The sequence below is a fragment of the Hyperolius riggenbachi genome, chromosome 4 (genome assembly GCF_040937935.1).
Source record: "Hyperolius riggenbachi isolate aHypRig1 chromosome 4, aHypRig1.pri, whole genome shotgun sequence".
Classification (NCBI taxonomy): domain Eukaryota; kingdom Metazoa; phylum Chordata; class Amphibia; order Anura; family Hyperoliidae; genus Hyperolius; species Hyperolius riggenbachi.
This window is the reverse complement of record NC_090649.1, coordinates 225380165-225396578: the sequence shown is the minus strand read 5'-3', so window position 1 is coordinate 225396578 and position 16414 is coordinate 225380165. Positions and strand designations below refer to the sequence as shown.

General features: G+C 45.4%; 1 protein-coding gene across 5 annotated transcripts in view; it reads left to right on the top strand.

Annotated features, from left to right (window-relative positions):
• The window catches only part of HMGCLL1 (3-hydroxy-3-methylglutaryl-CoA lyase like 1), a 296565-nt gene that overhangs the window by 84426 nt on the left and 195725 nt on the right, over positions 1-16414 (top strand). For 4 of the 5 annotated variants that reach the window (XM_068281395.1, XM_068281396.1, XM_068281391.1 and 1 more), the window contains one exon: positions 12291-12433. In XM_068281395.1, the coding sequence (XP_068137496.1) occupies positions 12338-12433 (96 nt within the window). In that variant the 5' untranslated portion in view covers positions 12291-12337. Of the gene's footprint in view, positions 1-6683; positions 6739-12290; positions 12434-16414 lie in introns of those variants that run through there. The other variant, XM_068281392.1, reaches the window with a different exon arrangement.

The following is a 16414-nucleotide window of genomic DNA, read 5'->3' as shown; positions in this document are numbered from 1 at the left end:
ATACTTACGTGATCGTCTTGTGCATAGTCATATTGATCCACCCAAAACAAGCCCTTGCAGCATAGTACCACTTAAGGGTTTTTATAGATGTGAGAAGTGTAAAGGTTGTAAAACATGCAATTCCATGCCACACAGAATTCACACCTTTTCGGGGAACACTACCTCACGGCCTTTTCAAATTAAACAGTTATTCACCTGTGATAGCACTTTCACAGTCTATCTATTAGAATGTCATTGCGGTCTTAAATATGTGGGTAGAACCACCAGGTCCTTCAAGGAAAGACTGGGAGAACATATCTACCTGATCAGTAAGGGATCTATGGGACATCCAGTACCCAAATATTTTGCTACCACACATCATAAGGATCCTTCCCTTTTGAAATACTGCTTTATAGATAGCATTAAGAAAAACTGGAGAGGCCAAAATCGGGTTAGAGATGTCTCATGACTAGAAACCGAATGGATTTTTAAACTGCGTACACTACGCCCAGATGGGCTGAACGTTGAACTGGACTTAAATTGTTTCATTAATAATTCATAACTTTTATGACTGTTAATCATCTTTTATGATATTATTACTCTGTGATTGTACATGTGTGTCGGTCTGCTTGGCCTATTTGTTTAACCTCTTGACGACCAGCTAACGCCGATTGGCGTAAACTGGTCGTCTGCGGGTTACCATGGAAACGGCCGCTCGATCGAGCGGCCTTTCCATGTCAGTTCACGGAGGGTGTCTCCGTGAACAGCCGGAGAGCCGCCGATCACGGCTCGCCGGCGAAATGTAAACACGCGGGGAAGAAATCCCCGCTGTTTACATCATACGGCGCTGCTGCGCAGCAGCGCCGTAAGGCAGATCGGCGATCCCCGGCCTCTGATTGGCCGGGGATCGCCGGCATCTGATAGGCGGAAGCCTATCCTTCAATGCGCAGGACGGAACACCGTCCTGCGCATTACAGAGAGAGGGAGGGAGGGAGGTAAGGAGGCAGAGGGCGAAGATGGCTGCGGAGGGGGGCTTTGAGGAGCCCCCCCCCCCCCGCAAAACGCAGATGGTCAGCGGCGATCAGACCCCCCCGGCAGGACATCCCCCTAAAGGGGAAAAAAGGGGGGAAGTCTGATCGCCCTGGCATAATACTGATCTGTGCTGCGGGCTGGAGAGCCCACGCAGCACAGATCAGGCAAATCACCCCTGGTCGGCAAGTGGTTAATATTATTATTTTTGAGGTCACTTGTATATCCCCTTGCTATACTTACTGGCATATCTGTTGTGGTATTCCCTTGACTATATATATATTTCTAAAAAGTCTAGATGCGGGAATTGTTTCACTGGTAATTTCTTTTGGTATTGGTTAATAGGACTTTTTTTTCATTCGTTTCCTCATCGTACATTCTAATTTATTTCACGCGTCTATGCGTGAACCATTATGCACATTCTTGTAAGGAGCTCACTAGTATTTTGCGTCTCTTTACACATCTCCCCCTTCATGTGGACACGTGAATTGTTTGTTCCCCTTTTATTGGTACGTATGAGTCCTTTTATGTTCTCTGCGTACCTTTCATTCACGTTATAGCATTGATTATTACATTTCTCCCATGATTATTAATGGCGCATGCATAGTCTCATGTATTCCATGCGGTTTTCTTAACCTCCTGAGCGGTATGGACGAGCTCAGCTCGTCCATCACCGCCGGAGGCTGCCGCTCAGGCCCTGCTGGGCCGATTTTCTTCAAATAAAAAGCAGCACACGCAGCCGGCACTTTGCCAGCCACGTGTGCTGCCTGATCGCCGCCGCTCTGCGGCGATCCGCCGCGAGCAGCGGCGAAAGAGGGTCCCCCCAGCCGCCTGAGCCCAGCGTAGCCGGAACAAGAAGTTCCGGCCAGCGCTAAGGGCTGGATCGGAGGCGGCTGACGTCAGGACGTCGGCTGACGTCCATGACGTCACTCCGCTCGTCGCTATGGCGACGATCTAAGCAAAACAAGGAAGGCCGCTCATTGCGGCCTTCCTTGTTTATTCTGGGCGCCGGAGGCGATCGGAAGAACGCCTCCGGAGCGCCCTCTAGTGGGCTTTCATGCAGCCAACTTTCAGTTGGCTGCATGAAATAGTTTTTTTTTAATTAAAAAAAAACCCTCCCGCAGCCTCCCTGGTGATCTCAATAGAACGCCGGGGAGGTTAATAAGCCTTACACACATTTTTATATATTTCAAGCGTATCTCTGCATGCATTTCAGGCCGGGTTTGTGCACTTTACACGCATTGCCGCATGAATTTTACTCATATGTGGCACTTTGCCGCCCTCGCGTTACTAATGACGCGTGCATTCTTACTTACGTTTTGTGCGTGTTTTTGCATAAACATTAGACATGGCTCCTATGCGTTCCATGTGTACTTTGGTATTAATTTTATACATGTACGCCATTCTGCCGCTTAGGTGTTGTAGATGACGTGCAATGCAGATATGTGCTGTTTGTCTATACTATGAGGAGGACTATGTTTGTTTTGCCTCTTTATAAATTCCCAATGTCGGCCATTCATCCACTATGCGGTTCTGCACTTTCTGACATTGGATTTCACTTGATATCTATCTGGCTTTGTCTAGGTAAGGTTTTCACTTATTCACCTCCTATAATGTGCACTTTCTGGTTTTATATATGCCAGTTTGTATTGCATACTATAGTAAAAAAAAAAAAAAAAACATGGGTGCTTGCCTGGCTGGGGGAGCCAAGATTTGAACACAGGTCTCCTGTGTCAGGGGCAGAGGCCTTGACAATTGCGCTGTCTAGCCACTAGACACTTTAAATTTCTAATCGTATATCGAATTGTTTTCAATGTGTAGTGATCTGGGCTATAGTCACTCTCCTAGTAGAGTCTGATCTATACTCTATTGGAGGAGTCTTGACTGTTGGCGTTCACAGCCCCACCCCTTTCTTTATTGTAAAATTTTATATATTTAGTGCCAGCCGCTTGTATCCTCAATCCCCTGATGACGCTAGTTTGCAAAACCGGCCGAGAAGGAAACAGGCTGCACCGTTATACTGTCCTTTACTGCTGACCCACACACGCGTGCAACTTTCTCGGGGTTCCCATTGCATGGGCCCCGTATGCAAGTTGTTTTTTTTGCTATTTTTTATGCTGTTTTTACTATGAAAATTCTATATTAAACAGTTCACACTTAAAGTAGCCGTTTGTTTGTTTTTTATGATGTTTACTACCGATATCCATTTGTGAGATTAATCATTGCTGAATTGGTGGATCCTGGACAGACTGTTGCTTCCTGATGTCCTACCAAATCGTTGATACAACCTTATAATGTGGGTTGTCACCAGCTGGTGAGCCTCTTTCCTTTTTCTGGGTATCCATGAATGCAGAGCTTTGCCGTGACCCCAATATTTATTGTGGTGGAGATTTGCTTGCTCTTCTTCTTTGTTGAAGACTCATCTTCTGTTTTTGGACACTGCGCTTATCATTTATAATTTACCTGTTTGTGAACTCTGGACATTGTTCTTCTCTCAGCAGTGGCCACTTTGTTTTCTTGGCGCTGATACACATATGCTAACAGGTATGCATGGACTGGTATATAAAACAGCGTGTGGTCACACAGGTGCAGTGAACAGGTATGCACGGACTGGTATATAAAACTGCGTGCCGTCACATAGGTGCCCATAGGTAATACCAGTGACTGGTATTACAATACAATGTGCAGCTGTCACACACACAGGTGCAGTGAAAAGGTAGGCACTGAATGTGCTGGGCCTGGCACAGTATAGCAATTAGCATGGGCCAGCTGCGACAGACAGGACTGTATATGCAAGTGTCAGTGGGCCCCACAAAAAAAAACAGATCACAAGAACAATAGTTCTCAAAAGAGCTGTTTTGGGGTGCTTTTTAGCTATAAATATCAGCAAAGAGCAAATTAACAAGAGCCTAACTAAGCTCTCCCTATCTCTGCAGCAATCTCTCTCCCTTCTTTCACTAAAACCGCAGAACACAGAGAGTGAGAAAATGGCCGCCGCTGCTGCCTTATATAAGGGGGGGGGGGCCTTCAGGAGGGAGCGCAGCCTGATTGGCTGCCATGTGTCTGCTGACTGTGATGTAGAGGGTCAAAGTTTAGCCCAATGATGTAGTATAGGGGGCGGGTCGAACTCGCACAAAGTACACCTTCAATCGCGAACGCACGATGTTCGCACAAATAAGTTTGCATGCAAACCATTCGGGCCATCTCTATTAGCTATGGTATTATTATTATTTATTTATATAGCACCAACATATTCCGCAGCGTTTTACAAAGCACAATAAGACGACACGGGGAACATAGGTACAACCAAAATAATGTACAGCAGGGTCTCAAGCAGCACAAATATTGCAACAAAATCAGTAAACATTAGGAGGATGACCCTGCCCTTGCGAGCTTTGACAAAATGAAAAGTGCCATCACTCAACAGGTATGAAAAAATAGAAAACCTTTATTGGTGGATATAAACACACACGGGGACCTATTAAAACCAATTAAAAGCTCCGGAGCAATCCCAATCCAGACATGCCGCAGTCACACTAACACACCAACCACACAGGGGTACCGGTACCACAACCTATATAACTACCCTGCGGGAAGGGAATGGCTAAGCAGATATGTCGGCCGTCTGCAGAGTGTTCAATGCTGGCTGGGGTGAAAAGTCAATCTGGCTATCAGAATAAAGACAATGGGTGCGTGGGATATCTTCACCCGCGTAGCGGGACTCACCACTCTTCCTCCAATTACCGTCCTTTTATCGCTGCTGTACGCACAGAAGACACCGTGAATTTTCCGCTGGGTCCTCGATCCGGATGGAGAGGTTCCCGGCTCCACATATCCAAGGTTTAGGCCAGCAAAGCCGTATTGAAGACCAGTTTCAGCAAACACTCCGGGAGACTCCGGAACACACGTGCGGGTTGGAGCCCCGCCCACCTACGCGTTGCGCCCGCCTTCTACGGGCTTCAACTGGGTGTAGCTGGTTCCGTAAAAACACTTCCCTTATAGTTGCGTATCAGCATGGTCCTTCCTCCTTCTAACCATCACTTCCTCTTCCGTCTGTAAGACACAGCATCCCACAATTTGTATATACACAACACAGTGTGCACAAGGATGATAGAGACGTAGACTTCTCATTTCTGCGTAGGCAAGGTAGGAGCTAAAACATCCCTCCATATTTCATCATGAAATCTGACAAGATGGCACACAACATCTCATAAGTGTCCATCATCTGATTCCAAACTACGGATCTCAGAGGAACGGTGCAAAGTCCAATTCATTGTTCAGGCCAGCAGGTTCAAGAGCATTTAGCAAATATATCCAGCGGCTTTCTTTTTGCAAGAGGATCTTCTCTCTATCTCCTCCCCTTCCCTTATCGGGCAGTTTATAAATGCCCCTAAATCTAAGGCCAGTAGGATCGCTTTTATGTGCCGCCCCAAAATGCTCTGCCACTGTACTTCTGTATTCTCCATTTATCTGCTTTCCGCATCTAATGTCACTTAGATGTTGTCCAATGCGTTTCTTTAGCGCCTTTGTAGTCATACCGACATATATCTTTTTGCATGGGCACGTAAGCTGATATACTACCCATTCAGACCTACAATTTATAAAGCTCCTAATCTCCCATTCCCTATCCCCTGCCGAATTCAAGAAGGTTTTTGTCACATCCACATGCACACACACTGAACATCCCCCACACTTGAACATTCCATTGGGGACCCTGCCTCCTAGCCAGGTGTTGGTGACTTTAGCTGTCACCTGGGAATGGACCAGATTATCACGTAGGTTTGGTGCCCTGCGGGCCACCATCAAAGGTCTCTCACCCACTATTTTTGACACATCAGGGTCAGTTAACAAAACTCCCCAATGTTTGGTAAGAATTTCCCGAATTCTATGCCATTGGGAGTTAAAGGGACTTATAAAGCGAGTGGCCCTTGATGACATCCTCCTATCCCTAACACCTTCTCCCAGGAGGCTCTGCCGGGGCGTCTGGATTGCTCTGTCAATACTGGAGCACAACGTCTCATGTCTATAACCCCTATCCCGGAAACGCTCATATAAAACTTTGGCTTCTACCCCAAAATCGTCATCACGCGAGCAGTTCCGACGAGTTCGCAAAAATTGACCGGTGGGTATACCCTCCTTGAGGTTGCGTGGATGATGGCTGGTAGCGTGGAGTAGGGTATTACCCGCTGTCGGCTTGCGGAAGGTCCTGGTGACCAGGCTTTCTCCCTCCATCCAAATCCACAGATCCAAAAAGGAAATACCCACTGAACTACATGTGTAGGTGAGGTTAATATTTCTCTCATTTTTGTTCAATTGATCAATGAACATCTCCAACCTCTCCTCACCACCACTCCACACCACCAGCACATCCCTTGCGAGCTTACAATCTAAAGGGTAGCTCCCAAATTTTTCTGTCACTCAATCTTTCTTTGTATTTGTCCAATAGAAATGACTACAAATATAATATATTGTACTGTGTGCGGTATATGTATGAGTTAATGATCTCCACTATTGTCTGTTTTGTTCTCTGTACATTGCCATATCAATAATAATAAATAGGATAGGCAAATAGAATTGATCTGGTTGTATGATTTCCCTTTTAAGTAACTGCTTGCCTTGCCCCTTTAAGCTGTGAGCATCTTTAGATGAGCATGCCTAGAGCAAACACAGCAGTATGTATGGACAGACAACCTGATGATGAAGTATAACGTACAGCTCTGCCTATCTTGGGTAAGATCTAATGTACTGAACTATACAATGCATGATTACAGATAGTTTCATTATTTACTGCTCATCAAATGTTTGTTTGACAGCTAGTTGAAGACGCAGAGCTGGAAACTGGAATTTACATTGATCAGCTCCAGGAAATGCTGAATAATATATGTAACATTTTCTTAGGATGTAAAAGGGTGTCAGATGTTTAACCTGGACAGTGACTCGGGAATATTGCAAGGCAAGGCATTATAGTTAGCAAAGCAGGTTGGAATCATGACTTTGTGATCATATTCAGAAAGCTTAACAAGACTTCCTTCTTACTTACACGGATGCGCTGTTTGTGTTCTCATTTGTACGTCTGGCCTGGGGCTTAACTAGAGGGGAGCAGCTCCTTATTTTTACAACTGTTATAATTATATCTATGTTGGAAGACACATTAGCAGATTAAGGTTGTAAAGCGTATGTGGATGATAGCAGGCCTGCTGGCATCTGTTCCTGTGATTTACTTGGCTGCTGATGGGAGGGACATTCCCACAGCTGATCATGCTGGGCTGTGCTGCTCTTTTCAGAGGACTACTGTGCACTTGTGCATCCCCGGCTATGTTGTTTTAGGAGGATGTATTTAGAGGTTACTAATGGCAGCATATGTGTGACTATGCAGAGAAGACTCAGGAAGAAACATGAAGTTGTTGGGTGGGATGACAGTGAAAAACAGCCTGATGCAACAGACTGACAATGACATTGTACTGTGTACCTATACTGAGAGATTATTCTAGATATCATAGTGGACCTTGATCTAAAAATTAGTTATTGACTGTCAGGCAGATCTTTTGGCTGCATAAATTTGTGAGTCACACATCTGCATGGAGCCTGCAGACCATTTATGCTGAGTTAGACCGCATGGAGCCAGAAACCCTGAGCTACATATTCATTTTGTGTCAGAAGCTCAGCATTAATACAAGCCCAGCACCAGGCATAAATGTTTATCTCCGTTCTATTAGATTGCTTGACCAGGAGACCCTTCAGCAACCATTTCCTGCAGCACAGACTCCCAGACCACCAGACTGCAATAATCTGAAAAATAGTTGTCTGAGCTCTGAAAAGAATAAATGCTGCTACACCAAGAAACAGCACCTCCATTCACACAGGCTGCTTAAAGTTAACCCGAGGTGAGAGTGCATGGAGGCTGCAATATTTATTTCCTTTTAACCTCCCTGGCGGTACGCAGTTTTAGAGGCTGCATCCGCGGGAGGATTTTTTTTAATACAATTTGCGCTATGTGCCTAAGCTAGCAGTTCCAGGGCTGGCACTATCATAGAGGCAAAAAGGGTATTTGCCCCGGGGCCCCGATCTCTGCCCGCCCACTCGCACTGCTCCCCGGGGCCCCGCTGCAATTATATTAGCAGCGATAATTACCTTATCCCCATCGGGTGAGCGAGCGGGCAGCGGCTGCACTACGAGACATGCTGTCTCCCTCCCACTCTATGACCCGGCGCGTGTTTACACATGACGCACCGGGTCATAGAGTGGGAGGGAGACAGCATGTCTCCTAGTGCAGCCGCTCACCTGACGGGGATAAGGTAATTATCACTGCTAATGTAATTGCAGCTGGGCCCCGGGGAGCAAAGGGGTAATGGGGGCGGGGGGCCCCCCAACACTGAAGTTTGCACCGGGGCCACAGGGCCCCTTGAACCGGCCCTGAGCAGTTCGCTAGCTAATTATGTCTCCCAAGCCCCACGGCACCCAACTAAACCCCCGATTGCCGCCGGCAATATTTACCCCTCCACGATCCTGCGAGAGCCGCAGCTTCATGATCCAGCTTCACTCGTCGCTATGGCGATGATCAGACATGACGTCATGCGCAGTCCCTATCCACCCCATAGCAAAGCCTGGAGGTGAAGACTGCGCCATCGCGGGATCCCTGGGGGGTACGTATTACGGCGGTGATCGGGGGAGATCGGTGGAGACCGGAGGCACTTGGGGGACATAATTAGCTAGCAATGTGCTAGCAGAAGAATATAGCGCAATTTTTATTTTTAAAAAATCCTCCCGGGGCCATGTGATACCCTGTGGCGCTACCGCCAGGGAAGTTAAACAATACTAGCTGCCTGACAGTCCAGCTGATCTATTTGGTTTGGCTGCAGTAGTAAACTGAATTACACCAGAAGCAAGCATGCATCTAATCTTGTCAGTTCTGACAATGTTGTCAGAAACCCCTGACCTGCTGCATGCTTTTTCAGGGTCTATGGTTGAAAGTATTAGAGGCAGAGGACCAGCAGGGCAGCCAGGTAACTGGTATTACTTAAAAGGAAAAAAATATGGCAGCCTCCATATTATTTTCCCCTCGGGTTCCCTTTAAAGGGGTTCTCCGGGACATAAAAAGAAGCTAAAACTGACACTTACCTGGGGCTTCCATCGGCCCCCGGCAGCTGTAATATCCCGTGCCGTCCTCCTCCGATGCGCCTTTCACTGCCGCTGGCACCGGGCTGATTATTTGTCTAACTAGACGAATAGAACTGCGGTCGTGGCCGCGCGGGTGCTCGCACGCACGTGCGTCAGCGGGAGCTTAATGCGCAGGAGCAGTACAACGTTTTCGTGTACTGCACCTGCGCAGTAAGCTCCTGTTGACGCGCACGAGAGCGAGCACGGCCGCACAGCCATAGTTCTATTCATCTAGTTAGACGAATAATTAGCGCTGTGCCGAAGGCTGGGGACGGCGCATTGGAGAAGGACGAAGCGGGAGATTACAGCTGCAGGGGGCTGATAGAAGCCCCAGGTAAGTGTCAGTTTTAGCTTCTTTTTATGTCCCGGAGAACCCCTTTAAAGGGAACCCGAGGGGAAAATAATATGGAGGCTGCCAGGTAAGTCAGTTTTATTTTTATTTTTTTTATGTACCGGAGAACCCATTTAAAGTGACACTGAAGCGAAAAAAATATTATGATATAATGAATTGTATGTGTAGTATGGATGATTAATAGAACATTAGTAGCAAAGAAAATAGTCTCTTTTTTTTATTTTCAGTTATACAGGTTTTTTTTTATAACATTGCATCATCCTCTAATATTTACAGTTTACACTCTACAATCAGCATTCTAAATGATTTCACAGAGCAGGGTAGTGAACTTTTGAACTTTATTCTGCAGAAAAAACAAAATACAGTGACAGACAGTTGAGATAATAAGCTTCAGAAGACAAAGCTCTCTGCGACTTTGAAAGTCGTGGAGCTCAGATAAGCTCTTTTGCATAGATAACAACTGGAGTTTCTTAACTCTTCTTGTACTGGAAACAATATTAGATTCCTATCTCTAGCTGCTAATGTTTTATTTTTTAGTGGTACTATACATACACATCATTATACTATAAGTTTATTTTCACTTCAGATTCCCTTTAAATTTACACACAAAAAGGTGTATGTAACTGAGGTAGGAGATAGTATATGTATTGACCATGGCGTTAAGCCTAGTATACGCAATGCAATTTTCTTTCAGAACAATAGATTGATCTGATAGAAAGTTGCATCGTGTGTAGAAGTCCAAACTGCTCCCAATCGATAATGCAAAAGATTTCACCGCTGATAACTACCCAAAATAAATTGTGTTATCAATTAGGATCTGATCGGACCTGGCTGTCAGAAGTTATCGGATCGATCTGTCGATCTGATGGAAAATTGCATTGTATGTACTTGGCTTTAGGGTTTAAAGATAGGCAATCACCACCACAACCAGGCAGATAATATTTTTACCTGAAGCTCAATAAGGGCACTGGGAGGTAGAGAAGCTTATCTGCTTTGTTTGATCTGCAAATGGTAACACAAGATAGTCTGATCATTTTGTACTAGCAATGACAATTTTATGAATTAGCTTTTGAGTAAAGTAGAACTTTGAGTTATTAACCCTTCCAGGAACTTTTTATCATGATTTTTTATGCTGTGTTAAAACTTTAGGGCAGAGATGGAATTTTGAGTTTCATATCACTTTAACCACCTTAGCGGTATGGACGAGCTCAGCTCGTCCATTACCGCCAGAGGGTGCCGCTCAGGCCCTGCTGGGCCGATTTTGATCAAATAAAGAGCAGCACACGCAGCCGGCACTTTGCCAGCCGCGTGTGCTGCCCGATCGCCGCCGCTCTGCGGCGATCCGCCGCGAGCAGCGGCGAAAGAGGGTCCCCCCAGCCGCCTGAGCCCTGCGCAGCCGGAACAAATAGTTCCGGCCAGCGCTAAGGGCTGGATCGGAGGCAGCAGACGTCAGGACGTCGGCTGACGTCCATGACATCACTCCGCTCGTCGCCATGGCGACGAAGTAAACAAAACACGGAAGGCCGCTCATTGCGGCCTTCCGTGTTACTTTTGGCCGCCGGAGGAGATCGGAAGAACGCCTCCGGAGCGCCATCTAGTGGGCTTTCATGCAGCCAACTTTCAGTTGGCTGCATGAAATAGTTTTTTTTTTATTTAAAAAAAACCCTCATCCAGCTGCCCTGGCGATCTTAATAGAACGCCAGGGTGGTTAAGGAATTTGATCACGATGGTAGTGATGCAGAGTATGGTAGTGATGCATATCACTTTAAGGAATTTGATCACGATGGTAGTGATACATTTAGTATAGATGTTCGTACATTTGGTGCATGATATTACAAATAATTAGTGTATCAGTAATATCTGTACAGATTTCCATCCCCTACATTCACATAAACCTAAACATTTTGAACTGCTGACATTGCTGCCCCCCCCCCCCCCACACACACACACACCACTCCCCTTCTAACACGAACATCCCCTCTCCACTCCTAACGCTATCCTCACATCTTCATGCCTAACATGACACTGACTATACACAGTACAGTACACAATACAATACCATTTGTAAAGCAGTTTTCTCCCATAGGACAAAGCTCAGTGTAACTGAACTCAATACCGGTGCATTCTCTTGTCCCACAGCTATATGAGCTCACCTACCATATAGCCAAACGTATTAACAAATGTTCTTTTGCCTTTGATGCTCCATGCCACGATGCCCCCCATGGGTGTAGCAACCACCCCTGCAACCCCTGCCATAGCAGGGGGGCCCAGAGACATTGGGGGCCCACACCACTCTCTCCCCAACCACAAGTGCAGCAAATTAGCAAAGAAACCTCCCCATTTACTCACAAAAACCTGTGCAGAAGCATGTGTCATTTTGTCCTGCTTCCAGAGGCTGCTTCACAGAAGAACACTCTCTGCTGCCATTCCCTGGCTCCCGATCATGTGACCCTCATGGGGTTCGGGTCTTAGGGGGGGCCAATGCTATCATTTTTGCAAGGGGCCTATTAAGTCAAGCTACGCCCCTGGTGCACCCCCCCCCCCCCCCCATGCCCAAGAATTGGTACAGTCTGTCCAAATAGGTAATCACATGGTTTTGGAAATTGAGGTCTGACCTTTGTGAGTAAGTGTTAGGGAAAATTATATAGGTGGAAGGGGGGAGCAAAAGGAGGACAGGAATTATAACCAGTAACAAAGAAATTGCAGGAAATAGACTTTAATGGTGCCATCAAAACACAGACTTAAAATGTATTTCCTTTTTTTTCTGTTTCAGTGATGTAGCAAGAAGTGTCCAAAATTTCCAATGTACACTCGTACTTGATGGGTAATGTGCCAACAGCAGTAAAACACTGCCTTAGTTACCAGCATCTCTTGAAAGAACAAACATGGATTGGAGATGTAACTGCACCTGTACTGGTAATACTTTAAATGCTCCTTTTATATTAATATTTAAACTCTACATAATGTTGTAACTGAAAATTTATTTTCAAAGTTTTTTTATTTTGCCTGTTTTTATTTGGGGGTGGCGTTGTAAAATAATCAGTCACCATTGAGACACGTTTTGACACTCATATCATACACTGTACTGAACTGGATATCAAACCATATAGCGGGATATCATATGGTTAGGCTGGTATCAGACTGACAACCAGCATTTTAGGAACACTGTGCTATAAACAGCCTGCGGAGTTTACTGAAGCAATTTGCGGCAATCTCCATTCTGGCTGCAGGAAGTGAGGCTCTCCAGCGATCACTTCCTGTGGCCGGTATTAGAGTTGCGCGGAAGTGTATTGAAAAAATATGCTTTCACGCATGCACGCCACAATGCGAACACCGAAAAATTGCAAAAAGCTCCGTCACCATAGACACGACATGTCTATTTTGTTTTTTGCTTTTTATTATTTTTTTAAATTTTATTTTATATATCTGTTTTTTGTTTTTTTTTAATATATGCAGCCTTGGGTGGTATGCGGCGGAGAGCAGGAACACACATATCGAGGAGAACTCGCTCCTCCCTCCAGATCTAGCAGAGTGGCAGCATCCGGGATTTTACTACTTCGCAACGCGCAAGGGAAACTCTGCATGCCGCTGGCACGGTCTAGTCAGTGGCGTCACTAGACCAGGCAAGCGGCATGCAGAGTTTCCCTTGCACGCCTGGAAGAGATAAGCTGTTCGCCGGCCGCTGCCACTCTGGAAGGGAAAGTGAGGAACGGGGAGCTGGAGCCCCCGGTGGGGGGGAGGGTGTTGAGACGTCCCCCCTTCCCCGCTGCTGTGTGTGTGTGTGCGTGCCTGCTCCTCCTTGCAGGTTACCTAAGTTGGGGTCACCTAGTACTACTACCTAAACTGTGGACCCCTATAGACCTTCTACCTAAACTGGGGACAACTATAGAGCTACTACCTAAACTGGGGACACCTGTAGAGCTACTACCTAAACTGGGGACACCTATAGAGCTACTACCTAAACTAGGGACACCTATAGAGCTACTGCCTAAACTGGGGATGACTATAGACCTACTACCTAAACTGGGGATGCCTATAGACCTACTACCTAAACTGTCCATTCAGATCCTGATGTGGCACACCTTACCTGTGTAGTGGGTGCTGGACCTGGGTACAAAGCCATGTCACCATTCAGTCATCAAAGCTAGTAAGATCACGTCCGCACACCGGTAAGATGCAATGTTTTCGTTTTATTGCATTTGTCAGCACAACATGAAAATTGTTTCGGGGCCTTAAGAGTTCCCCTTCATCAGAAAAAGTGCAAACCCCGAAACAATTGTTATTTTGTGCTGACAAATGCAATAAACGAAAACACTGCATCTAAAAACCGGTGTGCGGACCTGATCCTACTAGCTTTTACTACCTAAACTGGGGACACCTATAGACCTACTACCTAAACTGGGGACACCCATAGACCTACTACCTAAACTGGGGGCACCTATAGACCTACTACCTAAACTAGGGACAACTATAGAGCTAATACCTAAACTGGGGACACCTGTAGAGCTACTACCTAAACTGGGGACACCTATAGAGCTACTACCTAAACTGGGGATGCCTATAGACCTACTACTTAAACTGGGTGCACCTATAGACCTACTACCTAAACTGGGGGCACCTATAGACCTACTACCTAAACTGGGGACACTTATAGACCTACTACCTAAACTTGGGGCACCTATAGATCTACTACCTAAACTGGGGACACCTATAGACCTACTACCTAAACTTGGGACACCTATAGAGCTACTATCTAAACTAAGGATACCTATAGACCTGGCTATCTATACTGGGGACACCTATAGACCTGGCTACTTATACTGCACCTATACTACTGTACTATATTGTACTGCCATCTTCAGCAGTACTTCAGAGTATGTAGTCACGTCACTGACTGTCCTCTGAGGAGCTCACAATCTAATCCTTCTATAGTCTAATGTTCTACAATATTATTATGTATTTATATAGCACTGGCATCTTCTGCAGCACTTTGCAGAGAACATAGTCATGTTAAATAGAACATAGTCATGTTACTGACTTTTCTCAGAGAAGATCACAATCTAATACCTACCACTATTTTGTGCGAGAGAACACTGGCTAATGTGTTTTTTTCGGTAGGAACATTTCCTGCTTGCTTTTTTAGGGTCAGTTTACTTTATATATGGGGAGAAAACATAGCCCCGCTGACTTTGGATTGCACTCTTACTAGGAAATTTTAATTGGTCACACCCACTGTATGCTATGGACACATCCACTGCATTATGTGACCACGCCCACTTTTCACCAATATATGTGTGTGGGTTGGTCTGGGGTCGTTATTGGCGTCAAAGGTCTGGGGTGCCTAAGGCGGCCCACACCCTAAATACAGCCCTGGGCATAGGGAGAGTTCTGTGTGAGAGTACAGTTGAGTATAGTTGCAGCAAAATACCTGTAATATCTACAATTGTATTACTATGCGTAATACAAGTGTAAATATCATTTTTTGGGGGGGTTATAGACGGTATTTTGCCATTTCATTACTGTCTGTTAATTCAACATATTCAGCACTTTTTGTTTATAATATAGAAACAAAAAATATTGTTTTAGATAAAAATGTATAATTTTTTTTATATACCACGCCCCTTTTTTCCAGACGCCCTTTTTGCATGTACGCCCGTGCCAGTGTGAAAGGAGCCTTAATGCTTTAACTGCACAAAAATATATCAGCTTTTTTATCCTCTAGTTTCAGTCCACATTATTTCAGTTACCCTTTAATACACTTAACTGTATTAACAATATACTGTCATAAAAACATGTTTTTGAAAGATTTTCTTCCACGGCCCACCAGAAGTAGCCTGGTGGGGCACAATTCTTTTTATGGTTATTGTTGTAGTTGGTTATGATTTTTATTGTTCATGATCAGCTCCACAGACAGGAAAGAAAACTGTATGGGTGTTCCTGCTGGTAATGAGCAGAATTAGAGCCAGCAAACATGATGTAGGTACCCCCTGCTCTAGTTATCAGCATCTTCATGCTTGTCAGCAGTAAGGGGGCATTTCTTACTAGGGTTATGGCAAATTCTCCCCATCCTCCCCACTTCTGTAACCTTGTGATCTATGTGATGCTCAGTATTAAAGATAGAGCAATCACATAAGCACCTTTACCCTGACTAATAGAATAATCTTCTAGCAGACACCTTCCCATTCGCCAGTAAAAAGGCGTACGTACGAAAAGGGCGTCGGGAAAAAAGGGCGCGTGGTATAAACGTTAAATGGAAATATCGTTTATAGAAATATTGTGTAGAATTTCGTTTACAAATAGTGTTTTAAGAATTTATAAATCACTAAATAATGTGTATGAGATCGGCAATTCTTAAAACGTTAATCTTCCCTGTTTGTAAAGTGAAACTTATATTTACGTTTATTAAAAACCCTCCCTGTACCTATCCCTAACCCCTAGACCCCCTGTTGGTGCCTAAACCTAAGACCCCCTGTTGGTGCCTAAACCTAAGACCCCCCTGTTGGTGCCTAAACCTAAGACCCCCCAGTTGGTGCCTAAACCTAAGAACCCCCAGTTGGTGTCTAAACCTAAGACCCCCCTGTTGGTGCCTAAACCTAAGACCCCCCTGTTGGTGCCTAAACCTAAGACCCCCCTGTTGGTGCCTAAACCTAAGACCCCCCAGTTGGTGCCTAAACCTAAGACCCCCCTGTTGGTGCCTAAACCTAAGACCCCCCTGTTGGTGCCTAAACCTAAGACCCCCCTGTTGGTGCCTAAACCTAAGACCCCCCAGTTGGTGCCTAAACCTAAGACCCCCCCTGGTGGTGCCTAAACCTAAGACCCCTATGGATAATAATGTTTTACAGACATTAATAAATAAAAAATGTAAATAAAAAAATGTAAATAATTTTTTGGGGTGGA